Here is a 21,204-nt window from a genome sequence, read left to right on the forward strand (position 1 = left end):
CTTGCTCATGCAACCTGTTCTGCACAGGAGGAAGATATGAAGGTGATATGCTCACATCTGATAGTGCTGCCTCAGGAATTTGTCACCACTTGTTTACAGTGTCATCAGCTTTCCTTACTATACTAGTAGGAAAGTTTCCCTCAGCCATTCTGTTTGCTTTTGACCTGAAATGTTTTAAGTATTAAAGTGAGGTGAGGAGCATAAGTTAGATACTGCATTCATTCATGAGTTCACACACTGTAACTTGTCGCTGAAAAAATTTCCAAGTCAGAATTCCATTCTGGTAATTGGTGTCAGTGAGAGAAAACATGGGGAGCCAGGCTGTCTTGCCACTATCCATTCTTACTGGTTCCAGGGCCTCATTTTGCCTTTCATCTAGTTCTTCATTAGTGAGATGGAGTGTCCTAAGTGCCCAAATCCCCCCATTTCATGACTTGGAACCCTTACTACTTACTTGTCATGCAGTGTGTTGTGTCTGACAGGGCTCTTTACATTTTCTGTCATTCTTTCCAAGCCTTCAGGATATTTTTGTTTTTTCGAGGTAGGGTCTTGCTTTAGCCTAGGCTGACCTGGAATTCACTATGTAGTCTCAGGCTGGCTTTGAACTCACAGTGATCCTACCTCTGCCTCCCAAGTGCTGGATTAAAGGCGTGCACCACCACACCCAGTGTCTTCAGGATTTTACATGCTGTCTGGTCAAATATACTTCCAATAGTCATTGATAGTAGTTCACACTACCCCAGCCTGTGCCAGCATGATGTGTTAATCATGATTTGCTCCCAGAAGTCTACCTGGCAGCCCCTTGTGGGTGTTGAGAGCCTTTTGAGCCTGGCTATACAGCTCCCTGGTATTGAAACACATGTAAGCTTTTAATTGTGCTTTGGATGAGAACTTAGATGACAACAACATTCTGGAGAATAAAAGAACACCTACATTAAGGTATTTGTTTTCACGTTCTTTGTGATAGTGGAATTGGAGACATTATCCAAAATTAAAACCTTACACAAGGTTTTGCCTTAGAAATAGCATTCAGCTTCTTGCCAGTTATGGAACCAATTCTACAATATTTATAAAATCACCTGTGCTTTTTTCCCCCTTCAATTTACAAGGAACTGGCCTACTTATCAAGTTTTCTTCTTACATTTCTATGATTTGGAGGTTCTATACACCCTTAGAAAGTTGTTTATAGTCACTATTGACACAGACACAACCTAGGGTCTCTGAATGAGGAGATGAATGTCTTCCCCCTATTGATTTTTAAAATATTTATTTATTTGTAAGCAGAGAGACAGAATGGACAATCAGGATCTCCAGCCACTGCCAATGAACTCTAGATGCATGCAGCTGGGTCCTTTGGCTTTGCAGGCAATCACCTTAGCCACTAAGTTATCCCTCCTGCCCAAGTAAAGTACTTTAATGTTCCACCATGCCCAGCATTAGGTAGTTTGTTTATGTTGTTGGTTGGTTTTTCGAGGTAGGGTCTCACTCTAGCCCAGCCTGACCTGGAATTCACTATGTAATCTTAGGGTGGCCTCAAACCCATGCTGATTCTCATTCCTCTGCCTCCCAAGTGCTTCGATTAAAGGCGTGCACCACCATGGCTGGCTTGTTTTGTTTTTTGAGGTCTGGTCTCATTCTAGCCCAGGCTGACCTGGAACCCACTCTAGTCTCAGGCTGGCCTTGGACTCACAGTGATCTCCTACCTCTGCCTCATGAGCACTGGGATTCGAAGCATGTGCCATCATGGCTGGCACATGCTGTTGGTCCTCACACAGTCTCCATCCTACAGTATCAGAAGGCTAACATCCCCTTCTCATGACCATCTCTCTAGCTGGTCAGTGACAGGACTGAGAGTCATCCTGGTTCTGCATCACTAAAATCTCCAATCCTGAGTCACCGAGTCACCACACATATCCCCTCCCTTCGGACAGCAGAGACATCAAACACATAGCAGAACTGCAGTTACTTTGTTAGGTTGAGCCTCACAGAAGGAATCAATAGAAGAAGGGTCTTGGTCCTTGCAGTAAGCAGGTGCTCACACCGATCCGGATTTTGCAGTAATATTGTATCCTCTCCAAGATCCTGAACTCCCACAATTGTAAAATTCTTACCTGATTCAGATCCATTTTGATCTGGGGGAGTTCTTTGGACACATTTCTGTGGGTCATGGCCAACTGGGAGACAAAAGCAAACAAATAGAGGGGAGAAGTAGGGTCGACACCTTTGCCAGGACTAAGCAGTCCCGGGATGACCCTACTCCACCCACGGGTGAAGGAAAGGAAATTCCCTCTGGGATGGCGCCCTCTCCAGCAACCAACACTGGCCCAGAGCCTCACCCCTGGAGAGGGAGCTGCGGCCCTTACACAGCTGTCAGGGGGTGTCTGAAAGACCACCCCAGGCAGGCAGGAAGGAAGTGGGAGGCTCTGGGAGGTGTGGTAGGGGCTGGGGCTGGTAGAGGGACAAGATGGCTGAGCTGGGTTATTATGAGACCAGCTCTCAGGTGTGTTAGGTGTGTGAACACGCCATCAGTATGTTTCAGTCCGTCGCATGTACCCTGCGTGCACATGAAAGCAGAATTTCTGATTTTGAAAATGTTTTCATTTTGCAGAATCAGACACTTCCAACTAAAAGCACTTTAGGAAAAAAGACTAAGGGACACATGATTCAAAATATACACCACTTGAGCTGGAGAGATGGCTCAGTAGTTAAAGGAACTTGCTTACAAAGCCTGACTACCTGGTTTGATTCCCCAGTACCCATTTATAGCCAGGTGCACAAAGTGGTTCATGTGTTTGGGGTTCATTTGCACTGGCCAGAGGCCCTGGGGTGCTTATATTCTCTCTCTCTCTCAAGAAATATTTTTTTTAAATACACATCACTGTAGGGCTGGACAGATGACTTATCGGTTAAGATGCTTCCCTGCAAAGCCTAAGGACCCAGGTTCAATTGCGCAGAATCCTTGTAAGCCGAGTGCACATGGTGGTGCGTTCATCTCGCGTTTGTTTGCTTTGGCTAGAGGCCCTAGTGTGCCCATTCTCTACCCCATCTGTCTAATAAATAAATAAAAATAAAATATTCTAAAACATACATCACTGTAGTAAGAACTATAAGTAAAACAGATGAGAGGGAGACACACTGAGCAGCCGTGGCGAGCAGCTGCATAAACCTCCAGAGGTGCTGGGCCTGCCAGCCATGGAGGGAGGGTCTGCTGGGCACTGAGACATTGCACAGGAAGGCTCCATCTGAGCCTGCTGAGGCTACAGGAAGTGAGCCAGCCAATAGGCAGGAGTCTTCAGTCTCTAAGAGGAGCTGCCTGCATGGAAGCCATGCTAAGGACTTTTCCTTTGTAGCCAAAGGTTAAAATTCTCCTCTTGCTCCTCTAACTCCCCTAACCTAAGGGGAGAATCACCGAGTTGACACCCTGGGTGGCCCTGATGTGATTTTCTGGGAATGAACTGGTGTAGTGGAACCTGGGTGGCAGCAGCACAGGCCTTCTGTGGGCACGGCATGTCGGTGCCTGTGACGCGCAGGGTGGAGCACTGCCGTCTGAGCTGACCTGCGGCCCTGGTTACATAGACTGCGCTGCACAGCATTCTACACGTGCTGCGCGTGGGGCAGTGCAGGTTTAGAGAGGATGTTACCATGGCCTTTGCCATTTCTTTAGCTGTGATTCCATCCTCATTGTAGTCATGTTGGATTTGTCCAAAGGCTACCTCTTCCTCTGCGGTGGCATTGGGCATCTTAAAGGAGGTGTTCAGTAATGTGCTGTTTCCAAGATTCCATGGAGTTTCTTTAGATGCCTTTGCTCATTCTTAAAATCCTGATGCTCATCTCTGTAGAGGCCAAAAAAACAGAGTGTGCCCATGAGCACATAGTAAGTGTTGTGATTCGGATACCAGTCGTAAGTCTCGTTCCTCTTGGCCAAGGGCTGTTCACTGAATAGCTTCACCACTTTCATGGACTTCGAATCAGTAGGCCTGGTCACTTCACCAAAGAGCCGGGCGCTCAGACGAGACATATGCAATGCATATTCTGAAAGCGAAGACATGTCTTGGGCAGTAAGCAGCAAGACTCCCTGGACCTGACCTTTGCTCATCCACCCCGTGCTTGCTTTTTGGTGGTGGTGTTTCTCTCTTGGCATGGGCCTGTGAAAGGGAGCCCAGCTTCTTCTGGCATTATGGAGCTTCCCCTTGATCTGTAAGCTTCACATAAATCCCCTCTTCCATAAAGTGTGTCTGGTGTGGAAGTTCATCCCAGCAACCTGAAGTGTCTGCCACAACATCAAATATTGATTTCTAGACTGCATATACACTTGAAAACATATGCACATGTACACACAAATATGCACATACACATGAACACACACACACTAACACCACACACACACAAAAATTGAGCCCAGTGTGGTGGTGCACACCTTTGCCCTCTACCCTGGAGGTAGAGGCAGGAGGATCTTGTAAGTTTCACACCACCCTGAAACTGCATAGTGAATTCCAGGTCAGCCTGGTCAAGTGCAAAACCCTACCTTGAAAAAGTATAAAAAAAAAAATTGAAACAGGGAGGGCAATCTTCCTATCTAGTCTGGGCTGCCCTCGAACTCCTAATTTTCCTGCCTCTGCTTCCCAAATGAGTGCCACTAGGCTTAGCAAGAATAATTTTTAGGGTTGGGCTGTAGCTCAAGTTGGTAGAGTGCTTATTTAGCATGCACAAAACCCTGAGTTCAATTCCTACCACCACATAAACCAGTAATAGTGGCACATACCCATATTCCCAGCACTTGAGAGATGAAGGCATCAGGATCAGGAGTTCAAAGTCATCCTTGACTACATCGTGAGTTTGAGGCCAGCCTGGAATACATGAGACTATCTTAAACAAACAAGAAATGACATCAAAAACAAAAATGAGGTCATCTGGAAATGTTTTTTTAAAAGAACATTTTCCCATTTACTTTTAAAATTAATTTTAAGTCTTTTATTGAGAACCTCTATACATATACACAATACACCCTGTTCATAATCCCCTTCTACCATTCTGTGTGTCTCCCTGGGGGAAAAAAAAAAAAAAGGGCATATGCCTTTAAACCCAGAATTTGGCAGGCTGAGGTAGGAGGATTGCCATGAGCTTGAGGCCAGCCTACGGATACAGTGATTTCCAGGTCTAGCCTGGGCTAGAATGAGACCCTACCTCAAAAAAAAAATTACCTATACTTGTTACATGTGTTTTATATAATTTGGCTGGTATTAATTTTAAAAAGTAAGTTTAAATGTTCTGATAGATAAGAATTAATCAGTTTATTGATACAGACACTTGTCTGTCACTTTCTCTAAGTCAGCAGTGACAGAATTAGGTTTTTGCAAGAGAGGGCACAAGCTTGTGACCATGGTCAGAGTACTGTGCCAAACAGGATTCACATCCATTAAGCATTTGGTAAAGAGGTGCCAAGTACTGAACTGCATGGGTCAGTTTTCCATTATGTCCCAGGGTCTGTGACAATTTCCCCATCTTTGTTTTGTGGCTTGGCAGTCTGAGGATAGAATCTGCCCCAGCTGAGGTTTTCCTTTTTCTTTCTGTGCAGTGTCGGGCAGGAACTAGAGGCTTCTCGTACTCCAGGCAAGCATCCTCCCGGAGCGACGTCTCCAGTACAAGCCCTGAGCCTGGTGTTTCTTCACATAGAATCTGCGGTTAGAGATTTTGTAGACAGAGGGTCAAGGGCCTTGCTGCATTCTATCAGAAGACATGTGATGTCAGCATGTTTATCTCTGATCATGTGATCTCTTTTCTGAGTCCTGCTTGCCAGCCTTTCTATTGTTCTCTAGTCTCTTTACCCTTTGCTTTGGAAACATGCAGCCCACACTCAAGGCTGTGAGGGAGTATCTATACATATGCTTCTGAAATTCTTCTTTAAGGAGAATTTGACTTTCCCTATTGATATAATATTTATTCATCTGGTTCTTATCACTATGTCATTTCATGTTTGTATTCTAATTCAAGGCATATTATTTACTTTGTTGCTCAAATTGCTCCATATTTAGACCACTGGAAGCTGTTTCAGACTTCCTTCTGCCAGAGTTCTAATGTTGGTGAGTTTGCTTCTAAGTGTGAGTGTGCGTGTGTATGTGTGTGTGTGTTGCTGTGACTAATCCTAAAACCTTGGATATGCTAGGTATACCATGAACTCTGAGCTACATTATCATCCCTTGCTTTTTTGCTTGTTTTTAATTTTTTTATTTTTATTTATTTATTTGAGAGCGACAGAGAGAGAGAGGAAGAGGCAGAGAGAGAGAGAGATAGAGAAGAGAGAGAATGGGTGTCCCAGAGCCTCCAGCCACTGCAAATGACCTCCAGAAGCGTGCGCCCCCTTGTGCATCTGGCTAACGTGGGTCCTGGGGAATTGAGCCTTCAGCTGGGGTCCTTAGGCTTCACAGGCAAGCGCTTAACAGGTAAGCCATCTCCCCAGCCTGCTTTTTTGCTCTTTAATTTGTGTTTTTAAATTAATTTATTTGTTTGCAAGGAAAGGGAGAAAAAGAGAGAGAGAAGAGAGAAGAGAGAGAGAGAGGACAGAATGGGCACTCCAGGGCCTCCAGCCACTGCAAATGAGCTCCAGATGCCTGTGCCCCTTGTGCATGTGGCTTACATGGGTCCTGGGGAAATCAAACCTCGATCCTTTGGCTTCACAGGCAAACATCTTAACCACTAATACATCTTTCCTAATTTGTTTTTTGAGTTGTGTGTTGTTTTGTTTTCTTGCAATTTTAAGATACCTCTGTGCAGCTCCCAGACTACTGTGTGTGTCACATCAGAAGGAAAATATCATTTTGTGTCAACAGACTTCTTTCCTAGTGTTGTAGTTTGAACGTATGGCCCCCATAGACTCAGGTATTTTATTTTATTTTATTTTATTTTTGGATTTTAAAAATATATATTTATCTGATAGAAAGGGAGAGGAAGAGGGAGAGAAAGAATGGCCACACCAGGGCCTCCAGCCACTGCAAACAAACTCCAGACACATGTACCACCTTGTGCATCTGGCTAACGTGGGTCCTGGGGAATCAAACCTGGGTCCTTTGGCTTCCCAGGCAAATGCCTTAATCGCTGAGCCATTTCCCCAGCCCCACCCCCTTTTTGAGACAGGGTTTTGCTATGTGGCCTGGGACTCCTAGCTCAAGCTAGCTTTGAACTTACAGCAGTTCTCCTGCTTTAATCTTCTCAGTGATGCTTTTAAATCAAATCTTAAAAAATAACCAACCAAACAAAGAACAATGAAAGTTCTTTAGCTAGATAAACACATTAGCAATTTAAATACATGGTCTGCTCTCTGACATTCAGAGCTGATCAGTCTTTGTAGGTGGTTATATCTTACTTCATCTGGTTGATTGATTGATTGATTGATTGATTGATTTCTTTCTTTCTTTCTTTCTTTTTTCCCCTGTTTTGGTTTTTCCAGGTAGGGTCTCCTCCTACCTCTGGGATTAAAGGCATGTGCTACCATGCCTGTCTCATCTGGTTAATTTCTATAGTCACTATGAAAGAAGTACAGAAAGGAACAAGGACAATCTTAGAAGTTACTGGAGTCAAAGATTATATTAAAAGAAAAAAAAAAGCCAGGAGTGGCAGCACATGCCTTTAATCCCAGCACTTGGGAGGCAGAGGTAGGAGGATCACTGTGAATTCAAGGCCAGTCTAGGACTACAGAGTGAGTCCCAGGTCAGTCTGAGCTAGAGTGAGACCCTACCTCAGAAAAAAAAAAAAAAAAGTAAAATAAAACAATGAAGACAAAATAGCTAAAACATAGATTTCATTAAAATCTACTAATAATAGGTTGGCACTGTGAAGATCAGTGGCAGAGTGCTTGCCTAGCATGTGCTAAGGCCCTGGGTTCTATCCCAGCACCCACCTTCTTCAACAACACCCCCCCAAAAAAGTTAAAAAAAAAAAGAAATGCTCACAGAGACTTTGTTTTACCTATACATATAAAGACCATGACAAACATTTTGCTAACACTATACTATACATCTACCTGGCACAGGTAAGAAAACGTCTCTGGCTGAAATTATTTACATGTGTAAAAGATCAAGCAATATACCTCCTTTCTAGGAAGCAGGAAAGGATATGTTAGATTAAGTGCTATACTTAACACTCCTACCTATTTCCTTTACAAAGACTAATTTCTTAAAAGATCATTCAGGCTATAAAGTCACATGGATAGTCAAGAAGTAGAACCATGTAAACCCTCCAGTGAAAATATTTTATGTGTGTCATTAGCTAAGTTACTCAATTACAAAGTACATAACATTGACTAAGTTACTAAATTACAAAGTATTTAAGTTTGACACATAGTTACTGCCTAAGTCATCTGTCCTAGTTTTACAAGAGTAGCTTGCTGCTCACTTGAAGAAGTAAGCACAGGCTTTATTACTTCTATCATGTTAAGTACAAGAAACAGATCAAGTTGATAGATGAAAAAAGTAAAAATCAAAAAAAAATCGTCTTACTACACTATTACAAGGGGAAGGTTAGGCGATTCACTATAGCAGCGTTTCACAACTGCAGTCATGAAACTCTCATGTTTCATGAATTAACACAAATAAACACAGACATACCCTGAACTACCCTATACTCTATCTTCCTCTACAATAAAAACTCACATACATAAACAAACAAAAAAAAAAAACCCAACACACACAAATATAGTACAATTGGCTTTTAAGAAAGTGTGCCGTTAAAAAAAAAAAGTGTGCCCTTTAAGAGATCATCACATATTCTAATACTACCTAAGAGCCTACATTTAACATCTATCAATAGCCTTCATATTATAGCTGGTTAATCTATTAAGTACTAGAAAAATATATATTTTCTAATAAAGTTATAGTTGCAATAGTATTCAATTGTTATTGTATATCCAACTAGTTAATAAAAATTTGGAATTTCTAATGGTAATTTGTATAACCATTTTTCTCCTACGCTTTAAGCATACAATGTATTTAATGCTTTTTTCTTATTTTATCAATACACTACTTTGAAAGTGTTCTACAGTTAAGCTAGCTCTAGGAATCATTCTACTGCACATATTCTATTGTACCCATGAACATAATGACCACCATTACACTTGGTTTCACTATCATGTTTCTCTAATTATACTTGGTTTTCAGTAGTTGTAGACAGAGTCACACTTCAGTACATAATAGCAGCACAGAAGACATATCTGTTAACTAAAATTTTTCCTCCTTTTTTTGTGATTGTGTCTCATGTAGCCCAGGCTGGCCCCAAACGAACTAGGTGGCTGACCTTGAACTTCTGACTTTCCTGCCTCTACCTCCAAGTGTTAAGATTACAGCATGGACCACCATGTCTGGACATTTTTCTCATTCAGTGAATTTAAGATATAAAGATAGATCAAGTGCTCTGCCTACAAGGGATCACGACATGGTTAAACCAAAACCAGAAGATGACGGCAGCCATGGACTCAGCTCTGCTAAAGCCTGGTTTAAAGTATTTTGCATAGTACATCAGGTTGTAAGCTGCTTTGAAATTGCTTCTTGAGTAAGCTTCCGCATCCTCACTAGGACTAAGGCACTAAGTCATTGATGGTTTGCATAAGATTACAATAATCACGCAGAACGAAGGGCTGAAAAGCTAAACACCCCACTTAAGTTATACACCTTCCTATCACCGGTCGTTGGTAAGAGGCTGAGTCCCAGGGAACACCTGTGAGTTGTGTGAGTAGGCCTGCACTGGACACAGGGGAGACAGGAGGTGAGGGTCTTATTCTTACCCATGGTGTGTACAGTGTTCAAGCTGAGCCAGGACAGCCCTGGCGTCATTACAGTAGAGCTTTGACAATCTCCTTACTTTCTTCATCACAACTGCCACGTGTTACACTTACGGCCTCTCATAGCCCTGTTCTTAAAAACATACCATTTTTCCATGCTTGAGTAAAAAAGACAACACTTATTTCAGGGATCATTTCTGGGGCAGTTTCTCTGCAGAGCAGCGGACCCCGCAGGAGGCGGCGTGGCGCCCCGGAGCCCGAAGCTGCTCCGCTGCAGCTGCCAAGGCCATCACGGACCGTCACTGCTCTCCTTTGGGAGGGCTGCAGGGAGAGAGAACGCAGTCTGAGGGGAGCAAAAGAAAAAGAAAAAACCTTGGGTAGAAATTAAACTCTGCTGGTCTGAACTGCCAATCTGAGTAAATAATATGCAAAGGCTCCAAACCCGGAGTGCACTCGTTTCCGCTGAGCGAGAAGCTGAAACGCAGAACCCCTCGCGTTGCGCCCCGCGCTGCGGGGAGCTGCAAGCTGGTCCCCTGTGGTCCCCCGGGCCCGGTTTTGATTGAATGCCTCGCAGCACCGCTGCTGCTCAGCCCAGAAGCCCGTCTGCGCCGCGGGCGGCGAGGAGCCCTGGGCGCGGCAGGCGGCGCTTCCCGCGGCGTCCACGAACCGGACCTGCCTGGCACCGCCGGCCAAGGAGACTCCGCCACAATTTGGGTTGGGGCCACTGGTGGCTGAACCCCAGTATTTGAGAAGCTTCCCAGGAAGATCGCAGGGAGTGCAGGAAACATTTCTGCGCGCAGCGCCCGCAGCTCCGGCGCGGCGGGCTCCTGGGGAAGCAGTCCCCGCTCGGGGTGAGCACCTGCCGGCTGCGGCAGAGCGGCGACGGCCGGGCCCGGTGGACACGCTGAGACCGGACCAGTTCAGCTCGGCCTCACCGGACTCGTCCATCCCGGACGAACTCCGCGCTTCCGTACCTCCCCAAACCCCACCCACCCACCCACCCCTCCCCTCCCCCCCTCCCCTCCCCCCTCCCCCCCTCCCCTCCCCCCCTCCCCTTCCCTTCCCACCTCCAGCGCCCCAGGCCGCTCCCGAGCGAGGCGGCGCCCCGGACCCTGAAGCGAGCACCCGCGTCTGAAGTGGCCTCAGGTGTTTTTATTGAGGCTTGAAACTTTGGTCTCCAGCCGCCTGGGCGGGGGAGGTGTCACTGGGGTTGGACATGGTGTCCTGCCCTCAGGTGTGTTGGGTATGAATCTGATTCTGACCCAAAGGCATGCTGAGAGGTGTGAGCCCTGTGGTCCTGCTTCTTGCATTTCCTTGCTGCTTATTGTTGGTTTTCATTTTGATTTTGGTGTTGCTGGCTGATGGTGGCTTCTCTCTGTGCTTGGGTTTAGGAATGGGAGGCAGCTGCTGCTGCCATAAGTGGACCTGCCTCTGGATCTGTAAGCAGGAAACAAACCCTTCTTCCTGTAGACTATGTTTTGTTTGGTTGTTCATCCCAGCAACGTGGAACTGTCTGCAACACCTCGGGTAGTTTGATTTCACCTTGACCAAGTTGAAGGGGACAGAAGTAAATTCCGGTCAGCCCAGCACTGTGCTCTATGGAAGTCCAGCACAGTGGCCCATAAGGCTATGTGCAACCTCGGGTCTCTGAATAAGGAGATGAATGTCTTCCCCCTATTGCTTTCTTTTTAACTATTTATTTATTTGTAAGCAGAGAGACAGAGAGAATGGACACTTCAGTACCTCCAGCTGCTGCAAATGAATTCTAGATGCCTGCACAGCCTTGTGCAACTGGGTTACATGGGTCCTGGGGAAATAAACCTGGATCCTATGGCTTTGCAGGCAAACACCTTAGCCACTAAACTATTTCTCCAGCTCAATTAAAGCACCTTCACGTTCCACGATGCCTGGCTTTAGGTACTTTGTTTGTTTGTTTGGTTGGTTTTTTTGAAGTAGGGTCTCACTCTACCCAGGCTGACCTGGAATTCACTATGTGCTCTCCCGGTGACCTCGATCCTACGCTGATTGTCATTCCTCTGCCTCCCAAGTGCTTCGATTAAAGGCATGCATCACCGTGGCTGGCTTGATTTGTTTTTTTAGGTCTGGTCTAGCCCAGGCTGACCTTGAGCTGACTCTAGTCTCAGGCAGGCCTTGGACTCACAGTGATCTCCTACCTCTGCCTCCTGAGCACTGGGATTCAAAGCATGTGCCACCATGGCTGGTTCATATTGTTGGTCCTCACACAGTCTCCATCCTACAGTATCAGAAGGCTAACATTGCATTCCCATGACCCTCTCTCTAGCTGGTCAATGACAGAGCTGAGAGTCATCCTGGTTCTGCATCACTGAAGTCCCCAATCCTGAGTCACCCAAGTCACCACACATGTCCTCTCCTTTTGCACAGCACAGAGACATCAGACACATAGAAGAGCTGCGGTTACTTTATTATGTTGAACCTCACGGAAGGAATCAATGGGTGAGGAGTCTGGGTCCCAGCAGTAAGCAGGTGCTTGAACTGGTCAGGATTCTGTAGCAATGTTTCATCTTCTTCAAGATCACAGCCACCACCAACGTAAAACTTTTGTTAGAAATTTCAAAATATCTTTGTCCTTGGGGAGTTCTTTGGAGTCATTGCTGGAGGCGATGGCACACTGGGAGACAAAAACAGACAAATGGAGGGGAGATGCAGGGTTGACACCTTTGCCAGGTCTGAGCAGTCCCAGAATGACACTACTCCTCACCCACAGGTGAAGGGAAAGGAAATTCCCTCCGTGACGGAGCGCCCTCTCCAGCACCCAACACTGGCCCAGAGCCTCACCCCAGGAGAGGGAGCTACCGCCCTTACACAGCTGTCAGGAGGTGTCTGAAAGACCACCCCAGGCAGGCAGGAAGGAGGTGGGAGGCTCTGGGAGGTGTGGTAGGGGCTGGGGCTGGTAGAGGGACAAGATGGCTGAGCGGGGTTATTATGAGACCAGCTCTCGGGTGTGTTAGGTGTGTGAACACGCCATCAGTATGTTTCAGTCAGTCACATGTACCCTGCGTGCACATGAAAGCAGAATTTCTGATTTTTGAAAATATTTTCATTTTGCAGAATTAAACACTTCCAACTAAAAGCACTTTAGGAAAAAAGACTAAGGGACACATGATTCAGAACATACACCACTTGGGCTGGAGAGATGGCCCAGCAGTTAAAGACACTTGCTTATTAAGCCTGACTACCTGTTTTGGTTCCCCAGCACCCATGTAAAGCCAGGTGCACAAAGTGGTGCATGTGTGTGGAGTTCACTTGCAGTGGCATGAATCCCTGATGTGCTTATATTCTCTCTCTCTCTCTCTCTCTCTCTCTCTCTCTCTCTGTCTAGAAATCAAAATATTTTAAAAATACACAAGATTGTTGGGCTGGAGAGATGAGTTATCAGTTAAGGTGCTTCCCTGCAATGCCTAAGTACCCAGGCTCAATTGTGCAGTATCCTTGTAAGCCAGATGCACATGGTGGTACATTCATCTCAAGTTCGTTTGCAGTGGGTAGAGGCCTTATCTTCCCCCTCTGTCTAATAGCTAAATAAAAATAAAATATTTTACAAATAAACATCACTGTAGTAAGAACTATAAATCAAACAGATGAAGGGGACACCAGCTGAGTAGCCATGGTGAGTAGCTGCACAAAACTTCAGAGGCCTGCCAGCCGTGGAGTGAGGGTCTGCTGGGCACTGAGTCAATGCACGTGCAAGGCTCCATCAGGGACTGCAGAAGTCTGGAGGAAGTGAGCCAGCCAATAGGCAGGAGAGGAGTCTTCAGTCTCTAAGAGGAGCTGCCTGCATGGAAGCCATGCTAAGGACTTTTCCTTTGTAGCCAAAGGTTAAAATTCTCCTCTTGCTCCTCTAACTCCCCTAACCTAAGGGGAGAATCACGGAGTTGACACCCTGGGTGGACCTGATGTGATTTTCTGGGAATGAACTGGTGTAGTGGAACCTGGGTGGCAGCAGCACAGGCCTTCTGTGGGCACGGCATGTCGGTGCCTGTGACGCGCAGGGTGGAGCACTGCCGTCTGAGCTGACCTGCGGCCCTGGTTACATAGACTGCGCTGCACAGCATTCTACACGTGCTGCGCGTGGGGCAGTGCAGGTTTAGAGAGGATGTTACCATGGCCTTTGCCATTTCTTTAGCTGTGATTCCATCCTCATTGTAGTCATGTTGGATTTGTCCAAAGGCTACCTTTTCCTCTGCAGTGGCATTGGGCATCTTAAAGGAGGCATTCAGTAATGTGCTGTTTCCAAGGTCCAAACTGCGGGCTTCACTGAACACAGGCCGCTCTTCTGCTGAGACACAGACAGGAAAACACTCATTAAAGGAGACCCAGGTGTTGAGGTTGAAGGGGAGCCCTTCCCTCCCCCAGGACATTGCCGCTCCAGACCCAGCACATTCTCCATGAGACGCTCACTCCCTGCAGAAGGCAGACAGGCTGTGAGGGGCCAGGACTGAGGACTCCTCTGCCCTGACCACTCGGCGCACAGCAGGCCGCACATGCTTCTGACCTTCCCCCAACTATCTACCCGACTCCCGGCTGCTCTGCACACAGCTAGGACCCTCCATCATCAAGCCCTCCTGACTGCAAGCCTGAGAGATGGAGGAGAGCTTCAGGGGTGTTTTGTGGGACTCAGTCAGTCTCATCAGTTTTTGGAGGTTTCCATGCAAGTGACATGAGTGAGCACGGCCAGTAAGACGATACTCGTTCCCACTCTCACCTGTCTGGCCGCCCAGCCCTGTGGTCACCAGCAAGGCCAGCACAAGCAGTGTCCTCTTCATGGTGCAGATTGCCAGAATGGCTCTGCTCAGCTTTGGTGTTTGCTGCTTTATAAACTGACAACTTCCAGGCCCCAGCCATCACCCCTCCCAACAACTCCAAGTGCCTGCTGGTACCCACGCTGTCAGGCCCATGGAGGGGAAGCAGGGGGAGCCCCTCCCACTGTAAGGAGCAAATCTCCTGAGACGTTCATCCTGTTGCTGTCATATGTTGGAGAAAAGTGGTTGTAACTTTGCCTAAGGCTGCCCTTTCTGAGTGGCTGCATTCTGAGCCTAATGCTCTGTTGTCCTAGTCCCAATGGTCACCTCTGCTTCCTGGTCACACCGCCTCCAAATGCAGTGCTCTCTGACCACAGAGATGGAAGCAGAGTCATTGAGGACAGTCTCAGTCACTGTAGGTGACCAAGAGATCATCCAGAAAACTGTTTGCCTGAGTGAAAACCGTCTCAGAAGTGATGGGGACAGACTGGGGTCCCATGAGTATCGTAGCTGTGGGGTCTGTAAATGCTGCTCCTAACAATATGTCAGCATTATTCAGGTGCTCCCGGTGACTCACAGCAAGAAGTCCCAGGATGGCATCATGTGTGTGTTTTCACTGGCTGGTACTGCTCACATTTTACCCACCTTTTGGATCATGCCACCAGATTCCCTATTGCTCCTAAGGGAGCTCATTCCTGGCCCTACTGCATTCCCTGTGGCTCCAGGCTCTTCCATTATAGGTTTCTCCCCTTTCTCCATCGAGAGACGTGCCGCCTATGAGGCTGGAACAGCATCGTCCATGGGGTCGCATCAGTGAGCAGTGGAGAGCTGGTCACCTCATGCATTGGAGACCCTAGGTTGGTTGTTTACAGTGGGAAGAGGCCCTGGCATGCATTCTCTCTCCCTCTCCCTCTCCCTCTCGCTTTCTCTCTCTCTCTCTCTCTCTCTCTCTCTCTCTCTCTGTTTCTTTGCAAATAAATTTAAAAAGAAAGACAAATGCTCTTTACAGAAGAATTCCAGAAGCATATAAATATAGATTCTCCCCCTGGGAGGTGAGTTTGCTTGAGTGTGCACTACATGTTCCCAAAGCAATGAGAATGGAGATTGGGAAGACAGTAGAGAAAGGGCAAGCAGGACATTAGATCACATGACCAGTGATAAACAGCACAAGATAATTGATGATGTCACATGTCATTGGATACAATGCAGCAAGGACCTTGGCCTCTATGAAGTTTACAAAAAGCCCAACACCAGAACATATGGTGAGGCCAAACAAAAATAGACTTGTTCCCAATGACCAAACAGGTAAAGACTTTATAGAACACAGGACATGTTACTGCTGAAAACAGAGATAGGAAAACACTCATTAAAAGAGCCCATCATAGGGTATCAGGGTTTGAGGTTCATGACAATTTGTGACTTGTCCAAATATCTTTTCCTTTTTATTTATTGATTTATTTTTGGTTTTTTGAGGTAGGGTCTTGCCCTGGCCCAAGCTGAACTTGAACTCACTAAGTATTCCCCGGCTGGCCTGTAACTCACAATGATTCTCCTAGCTCTGCCCTACAAGTGCTGGTATTAATTTATTTACTAGTGAGAGAGAGTAGAGTCGCAAGGTTCTCTTGCCACTGTATATGAACTCCAGATACATGCACCTTTGGGCATCTGGAATTCCATGGGTACTGGAAAATGAAACCCAGACCTTCAGGCTTTTCCTTTAACCCTGAACCACCTCTCCAGCCCATGACTTGTCCAAACGTCTTCATTGATCTTCCACAGGACCCTGCCCTCCCCAAGGACACTGCCATTCTAGACACAGCATATTCTCCGTGAGACACTTCAAGCAGAAGGTAGGGGCTTGAAAGGTCAGAAGGTGTCACTCAGTGGAGGGCATTTCCCTATCATATCAGAAGCCCTATAGAAATGGAAAGATGCCTCAGAGATTAAAGACACTTTCTTGCAAATCCTGAAGGCCTAGGTTTGATTCCCAAGTACCCATGTAAGGCCAGATGAACAAAGTGGCGCATGCATCTAGAGTTTGTTTGCAGTAGCCAGAGGCCCTGGCATGCCTGTTCTCATTCTGTCAATCAAATAAGTAAATTTTGTTTTAAAGAAGCCAGAGCCAGATGCAGTGATGCACATCTTTAATACCAGCTCTTGGGAAGCAGAGGTAAGGGAAACACCTCGAGTTTGAGTCCAGACTGAGACTACATAGTGAATTCAGGTCAGATTGGGCTAGAGAAACACCTTACTAAAACAAATTAAATTTAATTAGAAAGCCAGTTGTGGTGCCACACACTGGTAGGATATTGCTGAATTGGCACAGGCAGGAGGATCTGGAGTTTGAGGCCAGCTTGGGCTACACATTGTTTTTTGTTTTTTTTTTTTTACACATTGTTTTTAAAAATCCTTTTAAGTTCATCCCTGCCACTGCACAGAAAGTAAAAGAGAAACGTCATGTGGGGCGCGTTTTATCCTCAAGACAACCAAGGTCACAAAAGATGGGGAGATTGTCACAGACCCAAGGACATAAAGGACAACTGACAAGTGCAGCTCAGAACTTGGCACCTCTTTACCAAACGCTTACTGGATGTGATTCCTGTTTGGCACAGGAATCTGACCAGGGTTTGTCACAAGCTTGTGCCCTGTCTTGCTGGGAGCCAGCTGGAGTGAGGTCCTCGAGGGAAATGTGGAGTCGATGGGGGAAGAATGAGAGACACCACGTTGCTGTTTCAGTTCATTCAGGAGTCTCTGCTTTCCCCAAACCTGTGTTTTATCTATACTAATACAGAACAAAACAGGCTTATTTTCTGGGAAATATCAAAGCACTCAATTCTCAGCAAAACAAACAAAAGGTTAGCAAAGTACTAGACAGACTGTTTCATACAGAAAGGCCATTCTTCTAACTTTCTTATCCATTCCTTGTAACCCCGCTTAGCAAAGTACTTGTTAACTTGTTTGATTAAAGAGTTCTCTTGTTCTCTGGATTACAAACACCAAGCAGGGCCTGATGGAGCAAGCCTTTCCAAGAAGGTCAATGAGCTATAGCGTACCCATTTTCCATTCTTATTCACTGTGTAACCTAGGTTTTTTTTATAATAATAAACTGTGTTTATTCAATAGAATATAGTAGTTATAATTAAATAGATTCATACATTCCCAAATAGTGTTCCAAATACAATGGATGAATAAAGACCTGAACCATTTGCTATCTATGTACATTTTTAAAGCATAACAACAATATTGTTGCTTTGCAGATACTAGGGTAAAACGGAAAGACAAGATCTCTTGGGGGGTGGGGGTGACCTAGGTTTTCATCATAAAGTCCAATATAGAGTAGAGGTAGGTCAGTAAGTGAGGAAACATAAATTCATTGGTCTTAGCTCCTCCAGGTCGACTTTGGAATTTCTTTTGTTGTAATGGGAGAATCAAGTCATTCTTTTTTTCCATAACTTTGCAAAGAACTCATTAGTCATATTTTTATATTATCTAGGGAGCATAAGTCTGTACAAGTGGTTTTACTTTTATTTTCTTTCAGCCCTCTAATTTCTGTACAGCAGGGAAGAGTTTGAGTTTCCTTTTCTTGGAAGCCTAACAAAGAACAGGAGTATTATTGCCAATAAGAAGACCAAACACAGGGACCTGAATTGTTTCAGCGCCATCATGAATTCCAGCCTTGCAGAAACCTCCTCCTAGCCAGGACCATGTCAAGAAGCAGGAGTGACTTTCCCTCCACCACTGCCTTGCACTCAACACTTCAACAAACCTTCTTCTGTCATTGCTGATGTAGAGAAAGTGACAGACAAGTTCCTGCAGCAATAAACTACTTAATTCTTATTTATTGGAACATTTAAACTTTAAAATTAATACCACCCAAATTACATAAACACATCTGTATCAAGTATGAGAAAGTGGATGTAAATGATCAAGAGTTTAAGGTGAGGGCTGGAGGAATGGCTTAGCACTTAAGTCATTTGCCTACAAAGCAAAAGGACCCAGGTTTGATTCCCCAGGACCCACATAAGCCAGATGCACAAGGTGGAGTCTGTTCTCAGCAGCTGGAGGCCCTCACTCACCCATTCTCTCTGTCTCTCTGTCACTCTCTCTCTAATAAATAAATAAATAGATAAAACCAGAGTTTAAGGTAAGGTTAGCCTGAGTTGTGCAGGAAGGCTCTGGTTAAATATATATTTTTTAGATCTGACTTATAGATACCAGAGGAGTGAGATGCCCTTCAATCCATCTAACCAACACTTCCAGAACCCCTCTCATGTACTGTCCCTGTCCTCGTCCTGGGGACACAGCAGTGCATGCTTGGCTGTAAGAGGCTCTGAAGACAGACAACAGATTCACTAGAGGCCAGCGAAAGGCCTGGAGAAGTGGGCCGTGGTTTGTTTTATACTAGGAGTTCAGTCAGTACTGCAGTGTTTTAGTCTGTGTTTTATTGCTATGACAACATACCCAAGACCAGGTTGCTTATGAGAAAGTTGATTTTGATTCATGGTCTGGAGTCTTGGAAGTGCAGGACGGAGCAAGCTCACCTGGTGACGGCCTCATGGCGCTTCAAACAGAAGGGAAGCCGGGCACGTGGGAAGAGCAGGAGAAAGCCGAGAGCAACAGCCTCCTGTTCAACACCCCACTCCCTCCTAAGGAATCCAGCCCACAGAGGGAGGACCGCGGAGATAGATGTGACGGCCACGGATCCTGCCTCCCGCTCGGCCTCCCTCTCGGCACTGCCACACGGGAGACCAAGGCCCAGGGAGGGACAAGCCATGGCCGGTAGTCTGCTGACAAGGAGAGTTTTGATGAGACCTGAGGAATTAGGCAGCAAATCCGGTAGCTCATTGGAGGAAGGGTATTGGGGCGGGGGTGCACTGACAGATCCTAATAATGCCACTGTGAACAGGCAACTCTGTGTGTCTTAGTTACTCCACCATTAAACAGGCCGAGTCATATATAATGTAAAGTACAGGGTTGGAGAGATGGCTCAGCAGTTATGGGCACTTGATTGCAATATATGATTTCCCAGTACCAATTCCCCAGTACTCATGGAAATGTTCACCAGATGCACAAAGTTGTGCATGCATCTGAAGTTCATTTACAGTGGCAAGAGGCCCTGGTGCATCCACACTCACACTCTCTGTCTGCCTCTTTATCTCTCACTCAAAGAAATAAAAAATGTTTCTTAAAAAAAAGTACAGGAGGTTGAAGAGATGGCTTACCAGTTAAGGCACTTTTCTTCAAAGCCAAAGACCCCGAACCAACATAAGCCAGATGCAAAAGGTTGCACATGTGCCTGAAGTTCATTTGCAGTGGCTGGAAGCCCTGGCATGCCCATTCTCTGTCCCTCTCTCTCCCCCGCTCCCGCCCTCCTTTCCACTCCCTCCCTCTCTTTTGCCCAGATAAATAAATGGATAAAATAAAGAAAAAAATACAGGGGACAGGTGAGATTATACAAACTTTTATTCCCAAATCTCAGGAGGCTGAGGTAGGGGATCTCTATGAAATCAAGGTCAGCCTAGAGCTACAGAGTGAGTCCTGGTCACCCTGAGCTAGTGACCCTACCTTGAAAAAATGAAAAGAAAAAAAAAAAAACAAACAGAGATGGAGAGATGGCTTAGCAGTTAAAGTGCTTCAAGCCTAAGGAACCAGCCTTGATTCCAGAACACCCACATAAGCCAGATGCACAAGGTTTTACATGCATCTGGAGTTCATATGCAGTGGCTAGAGGCCCTGGTGCACCCATTCTCTATCTGCCTCACTCTCTCAAGTAAATGAATAAATAAAATATTAAATATTTAAAAATTATTTTAAAAAGAAATGTACACAGTTCTCTGTACTGGTGGAAGATTAGCTTAAGTAATCTAAGTATACCATGTCTCCTGCTAGAGTCAGCAGTCAGTAGGGGACACTTCTCTGCTGAATTCATGATCACACTTAATATCACCACAAAAGCTTGGAAGTGAAAATGATCAGTGGACTGGATTAGCCCAGGAAGATTTCATGGGGGGAATGAAATAACAAGATTATCTTCTCCAAATCTAGCTCATAAAATCATTACTTTTTGTTGATCCAAAATGTACATCTTAGGGGACTTGATAATCAATAATGATTTAATTCCCATCTTCTTCATGCCCCACTGGAAGTCCTCACGGCTGCACTGAGTCTTGGAATACAGGCCCTGGTTCTGTCCTCTTAGGAGCTCCTTTAATCATCCTGCTGATGTTTCCAAGTACGTTGCTGGAGGCTCGGTGTTCCCTTTTGTGTGTTCATAGTCACATTAGTAGAAGAATCTAGAAGCAGAAAGCTCAGGGACCATTTCAGTGGGTTTTGAGAGAAGAACTGGGCAGACAAGCTATATGTCAGTAGCCGCCCAGAGGAGGGAGGTGGGTAGAAGAGTGAGAGCCATGCTTTTTGACATGTCTGAGAGGAAGCAGACAGTCTCAGCAGTGGAGGTCAGCAGGCATCTGCATGGAGATGGGAAGAGGGTAACTGAGGAGAAACGGTGAGAACACCTCGAGGGTCAGAGCAAGGTTGCTTCAGATTTTGGCTGGTATCCAAAGAAGAGATAGGAAGGAGAGAAAAGGAAGTTCTACTTTTTGAACCAGAACTCAAAAAGCAGGCAGGCTACAGCATAAATCTGTAAGCAAAGCC

General features: G+C 45.8%; 2 protein-coding genes across 2 annotated transcripts in view; one reads left to right on the forward strand and one right to left on the reverse strand.

The window, feature by feature from the left end:
- The window catches only part of Znf599 (zinc finger protein 599), a 49,657-nt gene that overhangs the window by 16,795 nt on the left and 11,658 nt on the right, over nt 1–21,204 (forward strand).
- On the reverse strand, nt 3,755–4,048 carry LOC105944105 (28S ribosomal protein S33, mitochondrial-like). The gene has a single exon (XM_012949058.2). It carries the CDS (start codon nt 4,046–4,048, stop codon nt 3,755–3,757), a length of 294 nt encoding a protein of 97 aa, XP_012804512.2.

The sequence above is a fragment of the Jaculus jaculus genome, chromosome 7 (genome assembly GCF_020740685.1).
Source record: "Jaculus jaculus isolate mJacJac1 chromosome 7, mJacJac1.mat.Y.cur, whole genome shotgun sequence".
In the NCBI taxonomy this organism is placed as follows: Eukaryota; Metazoa; Chordata; class Mammalia; order Rodentia; family Dipodidae; genus Jaculus; species Jaculus jaculus.

What these genes read in the sequence shown, in the direction of transcription:
- LOC105944105 (XM_012949058.2), bottom strand. Translation starts at nt 4,048, where the DNA reads ATGTCTTCGCTTTCAGAATATGCATTGCATATGTCTCGTCTGAGCGCC.